At 40.3% G+C, this 14,151-nt stretch overlaps 1 protein-coding gene across 1 annotated transcript in view; it reads left to right on the top strand.

Annotated features, from left to right (window-relative positions):
* Positions 1–1,940: 1,940 nt before the first annotated feature.
* pcp4b (Purkinje cell protein 4b) overlaps positions 1,941–14,151 on the top strand; it is a 118,274-nt gene continuing 106,063 nt past the window's right edge. Inside the window, exon 1 of the mRNA XM_034224603.1 lies at positions 1,941–2,049. Within this exon, the coding sequence (XP_034080494.1) occupies positions 2,041–2,049 (9 nt within the window). The 5' untranslated portion in view covers positions 1,941–2,040. The remainder of the gene's footprint in view (positions 2,050–14,151) is intronic.

The raw sequence follows: 14,151 nt of genomic DNA, 5'->3' as shown, positions 1-14,151 counted from the left end.
ACCTTTCCACTAAAGAAGATTGCTTTGCTGTCCATTTGTCTTGCAATGATGCTTTGGCATATTGTATATGCATAGATGCTTGTTTTGAAATTGTTTTAATTTAAATTAACACCACTATTGTCTGCAGTTTCTTTGTTTGCAACAACCTACATAAATAAGTATATACATTGTTTATAAGAAAATAAATAAACAATGTTAGCGTATGGGCCTTCCTTGGTGTTGGCTCAGTAAAAGACTATAGATATATATCTATGTATGTATATATTATATTGATTAAAAAAATCAATATAATAACTAAATAGCTCAACAAATAAGTGAATAAAGAAACAAACAAACAAATAAGTCAATAAATACATAGGTAAATAAGTCAACAAGTAATTAAATAGACAAACAGACAAATAAATGTGCCTTTGAGTGCATGCATCGATAAATGCTGTTAACCTTAAAATGGCATTATTTGGCCACCGGTCCTTTGAAGGACAGCATTCGCTAAGCTATAACTGGCTGCAGGCACCATCACCTGTTCTGTTATTGCCTTACTTCCAGCTAGGAAGATGAGGAGAGGCCTTTTTTTTTTTGCAGAACAGGAAGCCCAGAGCCATTTTTCAGTGAGATCCACTCGTGCTCGTCAGGCAGTTTGACAGCCACCCAGAGACACTCAGGTCAGGTCCGAGCGGCAGAGATGTGAGGATTCATTTGTAATGGCTTTCCTCTCCTCATCCATCAGGACTCCATTGGGACTCCAGTGACGTTCCATAAGGAAGCTGAGCATCCTTCAGGTTGCATCCGTGAATATCGCCACTGTTTCTCTTTGATTGAAACCATTTCCATGTCTATGTGCACTTGTGCAGAGAGAGGTTAGGATTGAAGTGGATGCTTGCTATTCAAACGCTCAATTTGACCACTTTCTACAAATGGATGTATGGATTTAGGATAATTAGATAGCTAAATCTGTGAAATTGCTGTTGAAGGGCGATGAAAGGAGGAAATTAATAGAGCTGGATGCAGTAACATTTTTGCAGAAGCATTATACAAGAGTGCTGGAAATAGGCACTATTGGCTGACACAGGAAAAACGCTGCACCTTCAAAAACGCTGGAAGAAGCTCAAAATATAACGGACCAGGGGACACTAAAAAGTGATGCACACATCTGGGACCAGAGCGCTAGTTGACTTTCGGGGATTCTAAAGTTGGACGACTGTCACTGTTGTTGGAGACTTACTTAAATGTTTTATCGGCTTATTTTAACAATGTGATCACATGATTCCTTCCAATATTATTGCAGATCTGCTGTTAAGTAGCTAGCTAACGTGGCTTACCTAGTCATTTCAAATATACCGGACAAAACACTCAAAATTATGAAACAGTCAAATCTGAAGCGTTAACTTACAAATTCAATAGACTCAAAATGCACGACTTGGCCTCTCTGATGCCATACATTTGAACATTGGAATATCTTTAAGCTAATTAAACCAGGGTGAAACATTTAGTTCTAGATATTTGTAATCCTCCAATAAAATGTGAGCAGTGCCCGGCAGAAATCATCACACATTTCATGAACAAATTAACCATAAAATGTAATGAAGAGACATTATATTCACATTAAAGATGCACCACAGGCAAAACAACGAAAAGGCAGATAAAAAGGCATCTCACTTTAGAGCTTCACAAATAGCGCACACACTCTTGGGAGTCACAATTCAGTGAAATAATAATGTATTTTATATATTTGTATTTCGTTGTGCATGAAATGCCTCCCAAAGCTCACATTGTCAGCAGCAGAAAAGAGAAGCTCCTGATGAAAAGGGCTTACACAGCATATGAATATTGGAGGGAGTTTGGATGGGAGGGGACTTGGGAGACACATTTGCCCACGGCGTTCTGATTGGTTTATTGGTGACGTGATGACACGGAGGAGTTGGGTTTAACACTTTATAAAGCTGCTCTGTCCGCGGCGAGCTACTCTTTTAAAACACCACTGTTGCAGAAACTTCTCCTTCTTACTGGAAGCCGCCGAGAAAACCCTCATCACCGTGCATCATGAGCGAGGTAGGACTGTTTTACGTTTTAGAACAAAGAAACCCATTTTACGCACGATGCCAGCGATACAAAAAAACGTGGATAACGAGAGATGTATCAGCCAGCCTGCTGTCCACGGACTCCTGATGAGAATTCTGATCCGATATTTATATTTGCAGCGCGGGTATAATTCATGTCAGTGTCAGATGCTTCACAGCTGCTCTGTCAAAGTGTAGGGCGCATCCCCCAGGAGCGCCACTGTAGTGGATTTACGACACAAAGCGATATTTATCTTTCACTACATCGCTTTAGACCTTCTTTACGTGCAGGCATAATTTGATAACTCGCTTTCTGACAAGAAAACGTGACGAAAATGTCATGTTTAGCCTCTTTTTGTGACAGAAGTGAACAGTTTTTACTTTATTCCTTTGGAAACCAGTCTCATCGTTTGTGGCTGATGGTGGTTACGCACACCATGCACACTGTATAGGGTTTATCTCTCAGTATAAATAATCCAGCAGTCCCGGGGATTGAGAGATCTGAGACCACAGGGGGGGTTATGGAAAAGTGCTCTTGGGTTTTTCCACAGCACACTCCCCTCTGACCATAGATGTTGGAGCTTCATGCATTCAAAGTGAGGAGGAAGGTATTATTAGCTCTTTCTAATGGATAGAAAGTCAAAAAACCTGGAGTATCCTAAAAAAAAAGGGACTATTTTTTGTGTAGTTGGGCTTTTTTTATGGAAAATTGTGTAAATATCTCATGATGCTTTTGCAATGCTGCCAGTGTCTTATGAAGCTTTGATCATTTCTCAAAAGACGTGTTGTAAGACTTCTCCGGAAAAGTGCGTTTTTCCACAGATCGCTCCCCATAGATGTTGCAGCTCCATGCATTCAAAAGTGAGGAGGAAGTTATAAATAGCTCTTTCTAATGGAGATTATATTCTGCAGGAACTCTAAAATCCAATATCCTGGAGCATTCGTCTAAAAAAAGGCAATTTTTTGTTGTGCAGTTGGACATTAATTTGGGAAATATTGTGCATAAATGTCATGATGTTGCAACATTGACAGGACTACCCAAAGAGCTGATAATATCTTTTGAAGCTTTGATGATTTCTTAAAAGACTGACTTTTCTTAATATTGTCAGTTGAGTATCATAAGACTTCTTCGCTGCTGTTTGCGATGGAAAAGTGCTCTTAGGTTTTTCCACAGCTTGCTCCCCTATGACAACAGACGTTTCAGCTTCATGCATTCAGAAGTGAGGAAGAAGGTATTAATAGCTCTTTCTGGATGGAAAATGGGTAGACATTATTCTGCAGGCACTCTCTTCAAAAAGGACTATTATTTGGGTAGTTGGGCATTCATATGGGAAATATAATGCATGTACAATGTCAGAAAAAGGCATATTTGACAACATGTCATTGCTGCATGACCCAAAAAGCTGAAAGGCTTTGATGATTTCTCAAAAGACTCACACTTTTTTATCATTTTGCTTGTCAGTTGAGTGTCATAAGACTTCTCCGCTGCAGCTTGCGATGGAAAAGTGCTCTTAGGTTTTCACACAGCTCGCCTCGCTCCCCCCTGACCATAGATGCTGCAGCTACATGCATTGGAAAGTGAAGAGGAAGATATTAATAGCTCTTTCTGAATGGAAAATGGATGGATGTTATTCTGCAAAGACTCTAAAATACAATACCCTGGAGTGTTCTTCTAAGAAAAGGACAATTTTTTTTGTTTAGTTGGGCAATTATTTGGGAAATTGCACATTATTTAATCGCATTGACAGGATTACCCAATAAGATGATGTATCGTGAAGCTTTGATCATTTCTCAAAAGACTGACGTTTGAGTGACACTGTCAGTGGCGTTTCTATATGTACAAAATTGGTGGGGCACAAAAAAACTTAGATGTCTATATATAAGCTTCTGCAGTGAGGTTCATGGCTGGTGAGGCACTGGCACTGACTCTTCAGGTTTACAAATATTATATTTTGACCTAAATCAAAATATAATATTATTTTCAAAAGCCTCTTTAGTCTGATGCTTCAATTAATTTTAAACAGACAGTTCAACAGAAGGATACCCAAAAAATGTAATTTTATCATTTAAATATTTAATTGTTCTCTCTTAGTAAGATCCCATTTTCAATAAAATTGCGGTCTTACCTTGACTTGAAGATGAAGTCCATTTGCCTATCCTTCTGGAAAAAAACTCTTACTTTTTTGTAAAAGTCCTCCTTATCTTCTTGTAGTTTCAAAAGTCTATCATAAATCTAAATGATGGATTTATGATTCGAAAATTATAAAAGTAGGGTAGACATGTGGATATTATCCGGCTGAACAAAACATGCATTTATCTAACAGCTACGTTTCCCACAGATCTTATTTTGAGCTATTTTCTAAAATCCTATGGAGAAATCTCATTGCTTTTTTGTGGAGGGAAGCCATGTGCAGCTTACTTCCGGGTTTTAGGACGCGTCTCTCTCCTCCTCTTCACCTGCTCTTCACACACCACACTTTTCGCGGCACACGTACTTACAGCCAATCAGCTCTGAATTATGTGAGATGACGTATGGTGGGGATGGCAGCTCTATGCCCCTATGGTCATTATTTGTTGCCACACACATTAAATAGGAAAATACTCTGAGCATGCGCAGTGTAGTTTTTACAGTCACCGTTCACTTAGACAGTGAGAGGGAGGGGCATGATCGGGTTTTGTCCCACATGGCTCTAAACAAACAGCTCAATAGGCACACACTGTAGAGACTAATTAGAAGAACACAGACTAAAACATTAATGTACAGACGAATCAGATGATTAAACATGATCTTAAAATATATATATATTTTTTTTAATTTTATTTTTTGCATTTTGTTGTAATCATTATTTTAATACTTTCTGCTGACACTAGGTGGGGCTGTGCCCCACCTGCCCCTAATGACCAGTCGCCACTGGACACTGTTATAAGATGTCTCCGCTGCCAAGTGACACCCTGCCGTCAGGGTTTGGAATATTGTAGGACCTGTCAGCAGATTGTGGGACATCAAAGATGTTCACTTCTCAGTTGCATTAAATCAGTATGTGCGTTTTGTGATTTACAATTCACTTCAAATCCAATCTCAACTAAATGTAAAGATACCGCAATCTAACGTCAAATGTTTATGTTTTATATAAAAAGATAAAATGACTTCCTTTTAAGTCTTGCAAATTCTGCCTCAAGCACCAAACCAGCCGTTCACGGCGCTGGGAGGAGAGCAGGATGCAGTTTAAATGCAGGTAGAGCTGTGGGAGGATTCCTGTTTGTGCACATACTGTATATGTGGGTACATATTTGCTTGAAGTGTTTGAGTATCCCTGTGCATGTGTTGAAGTAGGGAGGCAATGTATGCACATAGGATAAGTTGTGCACACATTTCTGAGAGTCACTGTAAACTCAGAGGGTATTACAAAGTCCAAAAGCCTTTACCTTATTTGATTAAAATCCTGCAGTAGGCAGCCCCCACATTAGATTGATTAGAATTGATCGGTGGCAGACATCCCCGTACTTTCTCAAGGAGCTGTTTAAACAAGTCATCCGTCTGCCGCCTCACTACAACATGCACACACAACAGGAGCTATAACAGCTTGTGAATAATTGAATCCGTCGCCTGTGGCGGGATCACCTGAGCCTTTTGTTTGGAACTAATGTGCAAAGTAAAGAGAGGCTGCCGTCTCCTGTTGATTATTTTTCTGCTTAGTTTATGTTTTATCAAGAGTTGTGTTGAATCAAAGTCGTTCTGGCGCCACACTTTGTGCAGAGTGAAGTGAGCAGCACTTTCTGGATGGATGAGTCTTGAGTGGTCAGCACTGCATCACCCCCCACCTCTCCCCCCTTGTACTCTCCACCTCCCTTTTTCTCCCCCTCCCTTTTTCTCCCCTCTTATCTACACACCCCTGCTCAGAACAAGTAGAACACCCTGAGGTAATATTGTTAAACAGATTTACCTCTACATGTTGGATTACTACCTTTTGCTCCTTCTCTCTGTCTCTGGGCTAATGAACCACAGCTTTAAAGAGGCCCTATTCTGCTGGGTGGGGTTTGGGGTGTTTCCTTGTACTGTGGTGTGTTATGTCTTTGTGCATGTAAATGGTCTGCAAAGGCTACATTCCCTGTGTTCCCTTCAGAGGGAGTTTCTCTCCCACACAGTCTCCATTGGACTCCTTTGTTTACTTCCGGAGCATAGTAACTACAATATGCAACAAATGTTTATGATACCCACACGTTTTGTTCTGCAGGATAATCTCCACATATTATCACCTTTGTGATTTTGGTAGTAAAAAGCGAACGTTAGGAGGCTATAAAGGAACTACAGCACGGTCACATGACTTCACGTCACCAACGCTAAGCTAAAGGAGGCTAATGTTGGGCCTGATGACGTTTAGTCGTCTCATTTAGACACTTGTTAGCAACCGCAGTTTTTAAATTCTCCAGTGGGGTATTTAGTGACGTATTTTATGTCGTAGAACACAATGTTAAAATCTCCTCAGCTTTTGTTAACCACAGACTTTGTTTCAGGCTACCAACCAAAAAAACATTCAGCTACATTACCGAAGACAAATCTTCTCCACCTGCATGATAAATCAATTTGTTTTAAGACCATTCTACATCACAGATGAGGATGTTGTAGCATCATAAAGCATTTCATAGATGCTAATTCTTGAGAATATTCAAACATTGGAATAAGAAAAATAACTAAAATATCCAAAATGAATAAAACAAACAACCAAAAAGAATAAATAAAATGTACCCGAGCTCTTTTAAGAGAATAATGTTTTGCTCAATGATAACATTTTATGATGGTAGAGAAAATTCTGCTGTTTATTCTTTGTGGAGGCAAAAATGTTGGTGACTTTCTCATGGTCACGCTCTATTTTAAGTGACGTCGAACAGAGGACAGAACACCTGAATGCAACACAGCCATATTTCATGAAATTGATAAGGCCTGCAGTAGAAACTATTTGGTGTTTTTAAAAAGGCCAATTGCACTTATAACAGTTTTAAAACTCAATTGAAGTCAAATCTAAAGCAACCCTTACTGAGCGTCCACACTACAGCTTAAAAAAAAGCTTGGAGCTGGGCGTGTCTGAAGCTTGGGGATTTTATTCGTGCAACGCGACCAACAACCAATCACATGAATCTCCCGCCCCCGACATACAAAGCAAAAAACCCCGGGGATTTTATGCGAGCAATATATATATATATAAACTCCCCAAACAGGCGAAAACCTACCAGTTTCACCCACTGTCTCTGCCACCTCCCTCCATGACTGGTTCTTCCGGTTTGTATCCCGGTAGGTGAAGAGGGTCTGGTCATACAAAACTGGGTGATTTGCTACGGCGATAATTAGTTTCTCCTCCATCTTTTTTTGAAATATAGAAATGAACGGCGGGATATCTCTCCCAGCTTAGACGCGGTTTGATTGGCTAGGGCTTGAGCTGTCAGATTTTCAGAAACGGGATTTGATTGGCTGGCGCTGGCTACTGTTCAACTTCTGACGCCGGAAACGGACCGCTATGCTACCCACAATTCAGTTCGGCGAAAAGCGAGGCAACGTGACGTCACCCCATTCAAAGTGAATGGGCAGACGCGTTGGAAACCGTTTTTGAAGCTGTCGAAGCTGTAGTGTGGACGGCCCGTTATATAAACTTGAATCATTACTTTCAAAACACTAAAGATAAATGCAGATCAAATGTTCAATAAGACGCCCCAAAATCATTGTTATTCGTCACAATCATCTGTAACTTTGCACTGAAAAAGCCACTGTGACGATGTACCCAACGATTCAAGGAACATTTTTGCAAGGATGCTTGAACTCATGTTGACTCACAGGTGTTTTCAGACCGCACAATTGCACTTGGCTGTTATTTTCCTGCAGTCACTGAATCATGACTAATCCGTCTTTCAAATCTCAAACCCTCATATGACTGCAGCCAATCGGAAGTGTATGCAGCTTAGTGTAGGAATTAAGTTTTTCTGTCACTTGAACATCAGCTAGGCCAGTAAGTGTATGAAAGGTACAAGGTATAATGCAAACAATGACGTATGGTCGTAACACCTACTTTTCAGCCTGTCCTCTTACAAAAAACGACCATATAGGTCGATTGTTCAGCAGCTAAATACGACCCAGTCACGTTTTAAAGTGTAGCACCTCTAGTGGTCGTGTAAGAAACAACATGCTCCTGTCGATTGCAAACGCTCCGGAGGGTCGTTTATTCACAAATAACCCTCTCTGGAAAATCTTAAATTGTGGAATAGTTTCGCCATTACAATGCTTTTTTATTAGATTTCTAGCGAGAAGTGTATATTGTACTTTTATAATCTACGTCCAGTGGATGTGGAGGATCTACAGTTTGATAGATATACGAAGATGATTTGAGGTCTCGCCAGGAGAACGTGTACTGTATATGGGGCAGCTTCCATGTAAAGTTAGTGTGGGTGAAAACAATATTTCTGGTCTCGAAGTTTTCATAATAAAACCGGAAGTATTCCCCACACTGTCAAATGATTACATTACACAGTGATATCTCCATTACTCATCCACTAAAAAACATCAGTTTATCCTTGTTAATTCACAATATTGATTGGTTTAAATTGTGTACAATGCTTTTGTGTTTTTAACCTTCGATTCGGAGAACAAATTGTTTTTTCGGAGTTTAGACACTACAGAGTTTCTGAAGACACTACACTACCCAGAATCCCCAGCTATCGTTTGGGACTACAACATCCGCCTTGCTTTACAAACCCCGTGATTAGCCCTCAAGCTCTGTGATTGGATGTTGGAGTGGCAGTGCGACAAGGTTACGCCGAGTGTCAAACAGCTCTTTGAAATGGAATGGAACCACGCCAGACTATCCAAAACTGGACTTGGACGGGTCCAGCCCAGCCCTCCCCCCCCCAGAATTACACATGCTGGCTATTGTGTGTTTCGCAACATGTTCTATGGCACGTCTCTACTGGGAATTGTAGTTTTAAAAGACGTTTTCGTATTTCCCACAATTAGAAGTTGCCAGTATTAAACTGTATTCATCCCTGGAGGTTTAGGGGATACGAAACACATTGGTGTTATCAAATTTAAAACATATAATTAATACATGGGTGAAAATTGCTTGTGTCCATAATGGGAAGCATTAATATACCCACATGACAGCTAAGGTCAGAAGAGCTTTATTTAACAGCTGGTCTTATGTCTGTGACCCCTCCTGTTGTTAATTGATAAGCCTGAAACATGCACTTGTCAAGGTTCAGATGCACATTTAGCAAATATGGCAGTAGCCATCGATCATCTTAAGATAAGATACTTTATTGATCCCAAGTTGGGAAATGTTTTTGTTACAGCAGCATGTACTACTTTGTTCTACTCTACTTCAGAGGTTAACCTGGTATTTTTACTCTACTACATTTATTTTTGTTACTTTGCAAATTCTGATTAATGATGTGAAATATAAACAACCCTTAAATCAGACTTTCGTTACACCTGAGTAAAATTCAGCCTTATCAGTTTGTCTGTTTTGCACATCCTCCTGTTAATAACTTTTGACGTCCTGCACTAAACTGTTTTATTGTAGAGATCACTACAGTATCTTCTTGATATTTTCTATTCTATATTTCTGTCATTGACCCCTATTTTGTATGTAGGCTACTCTTAATATTTAAATGTTTTTATCAAATATAACTTATTCAACAACTAAATTCAATAACGTGCTTTAACCACTAGGAGGTGCAGTTTAAAAAAACAGTGGTCTAGTTAATAAAACATATCAAACATATGACTAGTTTTATTGTGAAATTAAAACAGAACGGTAAAGGAAAATACAGTTTCAGTCTCTCGATGTGATTGTATAGACCTGTAACAGTCAACTGCATGAGGAGTTGGAAAGATAGTTCAGAAAATCAGTAATATCTTTAAAAACTACAAAAACGTCCCTTTCTATCAGCTGTGCACCGTTATGGTGTAAATACAGACTATCTACTAATTGGATCAAATATAAAAGACAGCCGAATTAGTGTTGATACTGCAAGGAGACGTATTGTGTGAAAAGAAATGGAAGATGTTTAATTGTTGATATATTTATGGTCCACGTCACGTATTCAGTTTTGGCGGCATCTCTTCCAGTTTGTCAAAAGGTCTTCTGATCAGGGCTCTATAAATAAATATCTACGGCAGATATGTAATATTTAATGCAGCCGAACCGTGTATTACAATGCCGTTATGTGATGACTTTCAAAGAGAAAAGCAAGAACACTCGGAATAAAGTATTTTATTTTTTAAAAATGTTTTCCGATTTCATATCACATAAACACCATATCCCAACATGCATTGCGCCGTGATTTTAGCCTATCAAAACCTCTGAAAAAAGAAATGTGTCTCTCAGAATCGAAAGAGAAAAACCTATGGGAAAAACACAAAAGCATTGTACACAATTTAAACAAATTAATGTCGTATAATTAACTAGGATAAACTGATGTTTTTTAGTGGATGAGTACTGCAGATATCACTGTTAAATCATTTGATCATTGGTTTTATTATGAAAACGTCGAGACCGGAAATACTGTTTTCAACCCATAACTTTACATGGAAGCTTACACGTTCTCCTGACGAAACCTCAAATCATCTTCGTAATATCTATCAAACTATAGATCCTACATATCGACTGGACGTGGATTCTAATCAAAAAGCGTTTTAATGGCCAAACTATCCTACAATTTAGGATTTTACAGAGAGGGTTATTTGTGAATAAACGACCCTCTGTAACGTTTGCATTCAACGGGAGTACTAGAGGCCGACAACTTTAAAACGTAATTATAGGTCGTATTAAGCGCTTGAACAATCGACCCATTTGGTCGTATGAGTTGGAGGACTTGTTGCTACTTTTCCATGAAGAAGAGTCCGCTCTTACGTCATTAAACCCTAACTATTATATTAAGGGCCCTTATTATACTTGTTGGGGTTCTCCTTTTCCTGTAGTGTGTTCTATAGGTTTTGGTACATGTAAATGGTCTGCTAATGCTAAAATCCCAAAGTTCCCTCCAGACGGAGTTTCTAAGCAGTAGATCAATCACAACAGAGCCGGCCGGCCAACCAATCAGAGCCATGAACAAAAACCTACAGTATGTAACACACTAAAGCAGGGGTTCCCAAACTTGAGAAACACCCACTATCTTCTATTATACGGCTCTGCATTTCATGCTTCATTTGCCTAATCCTCCCCCAGGGACTTATTCCTCGATCTGTACTAATGCCCCGGCCACACGAGGACGAAAACGGCTAAACGCATAGGATTAACGCAAACGCAATCGCAAAAAAGCTTCCGTCCACACGCAATAGTCATCCGGATAGTGTCTGTCCACACGAGACCGCTCCGTTTAGCTCCAACCGCTGGGGAAGCTGCAGTACATATGCAGGAGCCTGTACGTGGCGCTGTAACTTCCTCCACAAAAGCAGTGAAGAAGCATGGTTCTCATGGTTGCCCTTCTGTTTATTCTCCGCAGTGGGGGCCGAGGGAACCGGGCAGAGTTGTTCGCCAGTCAACGTGTATTAAAGTTTAAATCTTCCGGACAAAATTATAAAAGTGCCGGTCAAAGGTCTTCTTTGTTATTTATTGAGCTTTAAAACAAATGAATAACGAATCTATATAATATAATAATAAAATACACGGAGCCTCTCTTTTTCCTCCCTCTCTTCGGACAGCGTCAGTGTCTGTTTCATGCAGCAGCTGATCCAGTAATGAGTGACCCGGCCGACAGTAAAAATAAACATATTTATAACTAGTTTAGGTAGTTTGAGAGGTGTCTCCGTCCTGTCAGATTAGACTTCACTCGCGTTTAGGTCCATATCGAGAGAAAGCTAAATAATCTGAATTCAGTGTGCAGTTTACTTTGACAAGGGGGTGAGCAGCAGAGGTGGGGAGAGGCGGGGCTATTGCCTCATCATTATCAGAAAATGATCGTATAGGGCGTACACACGGAACCGTTGGACCCCCCAGAGCAGGCATCCTCAAACTACGGACTCCGGTGCGGATCCGGACCGAACCACCACTGTCTCCGGACTCTGAGCAAATTATACTTTTCATATGTATTATCTCTCTGTATTATATGTGAGACATCGCCACAATGCATTCGCAACGAGTCAAAATTCTCCGCTATGTCCACTGCAAACAGCGCTCTGCATGTCTGACTGTTCCACTGTGTTCCACCTGTGTGTGTCAACGCTTTGGTCCAATCACATTCAGCATCCAGTCAGCGTTTTTTTCCCCCAAACAATCTGCGAATCAGAGGCACAGTAGGGCGGGTCTTCGCGGAATGCGGGTGGGAAAAATGTGTGTGTCTTTTTCAACCTGTCTAAATCAGAGCGAGAATTTAAAAATAAAAAATTCAGAGGGAGAGTTAACAGCTCATCTAGTTCCATCTGTACTGTAGCTAGTAGCCTAGTTTCACCTACCGGGGTGGCAACTGACACCCTAAAAATAGGCCTTGCCACCCCAGTTGGCAGCTTTGTTTTGAAAGAAAAGTTGTGGCTCATCGGACATTTATGAGAGAAAGTCTCTAATGTCCGAGTGCAAGTGAATGCAGCACAAGATGCACGTCATGTAACACATCTCCCAGTCCTGGCGCGAGCGTGGACATACGATTGGCGGCGATTTCATTTTGAACTGGACGGCGCAAAACGAGAAGCATTCGGACCCAAGCACTGAAGGAATGAGGTATTTGCGGTCTACAATGACAGAGAAGAGACTGTCAGTTTGTCTGTACTCAGCATTGAATCAAAACGCACTAAAGCTGTTGATCTTAATACGTTTGTGAGGCGTTTTGCTGAACAAAATGGTAATCGCCGCATTCAGCTGTAATAGTCAACTTGATGCTCTGCTCACGGATGAGCATACACAACTATTAAGATGATGACCTTACGTGTGTAAATATATTTTTTTCTTTGAGGGGGTCTGCCCCCAAAAAACAGTTTTAAGTCCTGAGAAAGTCAAATAAGACGGTGTGTAAAACTACACTGCCCAGCCAAAAAAAAGTAACCACTTTGATTGAACTAGGCCAGTAGGTAAGGACTTTCCACTGGATAACAACTGAAGTATAAAAGAATGCATGACTGAAGTGATGGAGACCATGTTGAAGGCAAACAAAAAGAGGAAATAACAGGTCAAATCAAGCAAATCCCCCTCTCAGATTCCACAGCAACCAGAAGAACATAAATACTGGCTGGTGATTTGATTCATCAGCTTTGTGATGGAATAACAAATGCACAGTGCATTTCCACTGACACCACTGACAATGCTCAGTTGCTGGTGTTTGTGAGTTTTTATGATGAGGCAAAGGGGGAGTTTGTTGAAGATGTGTTGGGCCTGACGAACCTCAGTGGACACACAAGGGGGCAAGACATTTATAAAGCAATAATGGGAACGCTGAATGAAAGAGGGTGCAGCTGCCTTTATTCATAACTGTGCAGCTCTTACACTGCGACTCTGAGGGGTCAAGCACAGACACAATAACAATGAAAACGGCTGCATACAGATTATTTTTGTTTTTGCAACCTCGTGTTAAGAATCTTGTTGCAATTGTTTAAAAGTTTGAATGACCGTAATAAACGGACCTTTGTCTTATTGAAACATTTATTTTGGACCTTTAAGATTTGTATTTGAGTAACCCTGCCCCAGAGTGTTGCATATGCCGTTCTATCCACCTTGGGACCCGTTATCGTTTCCGCAGTCGTTTATTGCCGTATTCGGTCGTCCTCGTGTGGCCGAACGGTCTATATGACACTAAACAGTAACGCAAACGACCGTTTTCATCCTCGTGTGGCCGGGGCCTTAGTTCATGAGAACTAAAGAGTTCTCATGAACTAAGTTCTGATGAACCTTTGTGGGAAAAGTAGTGCAGTGTGAAAGCGCCTATTACACCTACTTTCTTTAAGTACAACGATTTTACAGCATTCTACATTGTCAATTATTTAGATTGTGTTTAAATAGTAACATAATATTTCGGAGTAGGGATTGCAGCACAGTGACAGCTAATCGTATGACGACTCAAACCCTACACAGAATGAGAGCAAAGGTAAGCTAAATGTTTTGCATAATTCCAATGCGGTTTT

Source organism: Gymnodraco acuticeps, unplaced genomic scaffold (genome assembly GCF_902827175.1).
Source record: "Gymnodraco acuticeps unplaced genomic scaffold, fGymAcu1.1, whole genome shotgun sequence".
Classification (NCBI taxonomy): domain Eukaryota; kingdom Metazoa; phylum Chordata; class Actinopteri; order Perciformes; family Bathydraconidae; genus Gymnodraco; species Gymnodraco acuticeps.
The sequence above is the reverse complement of the archived record's forward strand: the minus strand, read 5'-3'. Positions and strand labels throughout refer to the sequence as shown.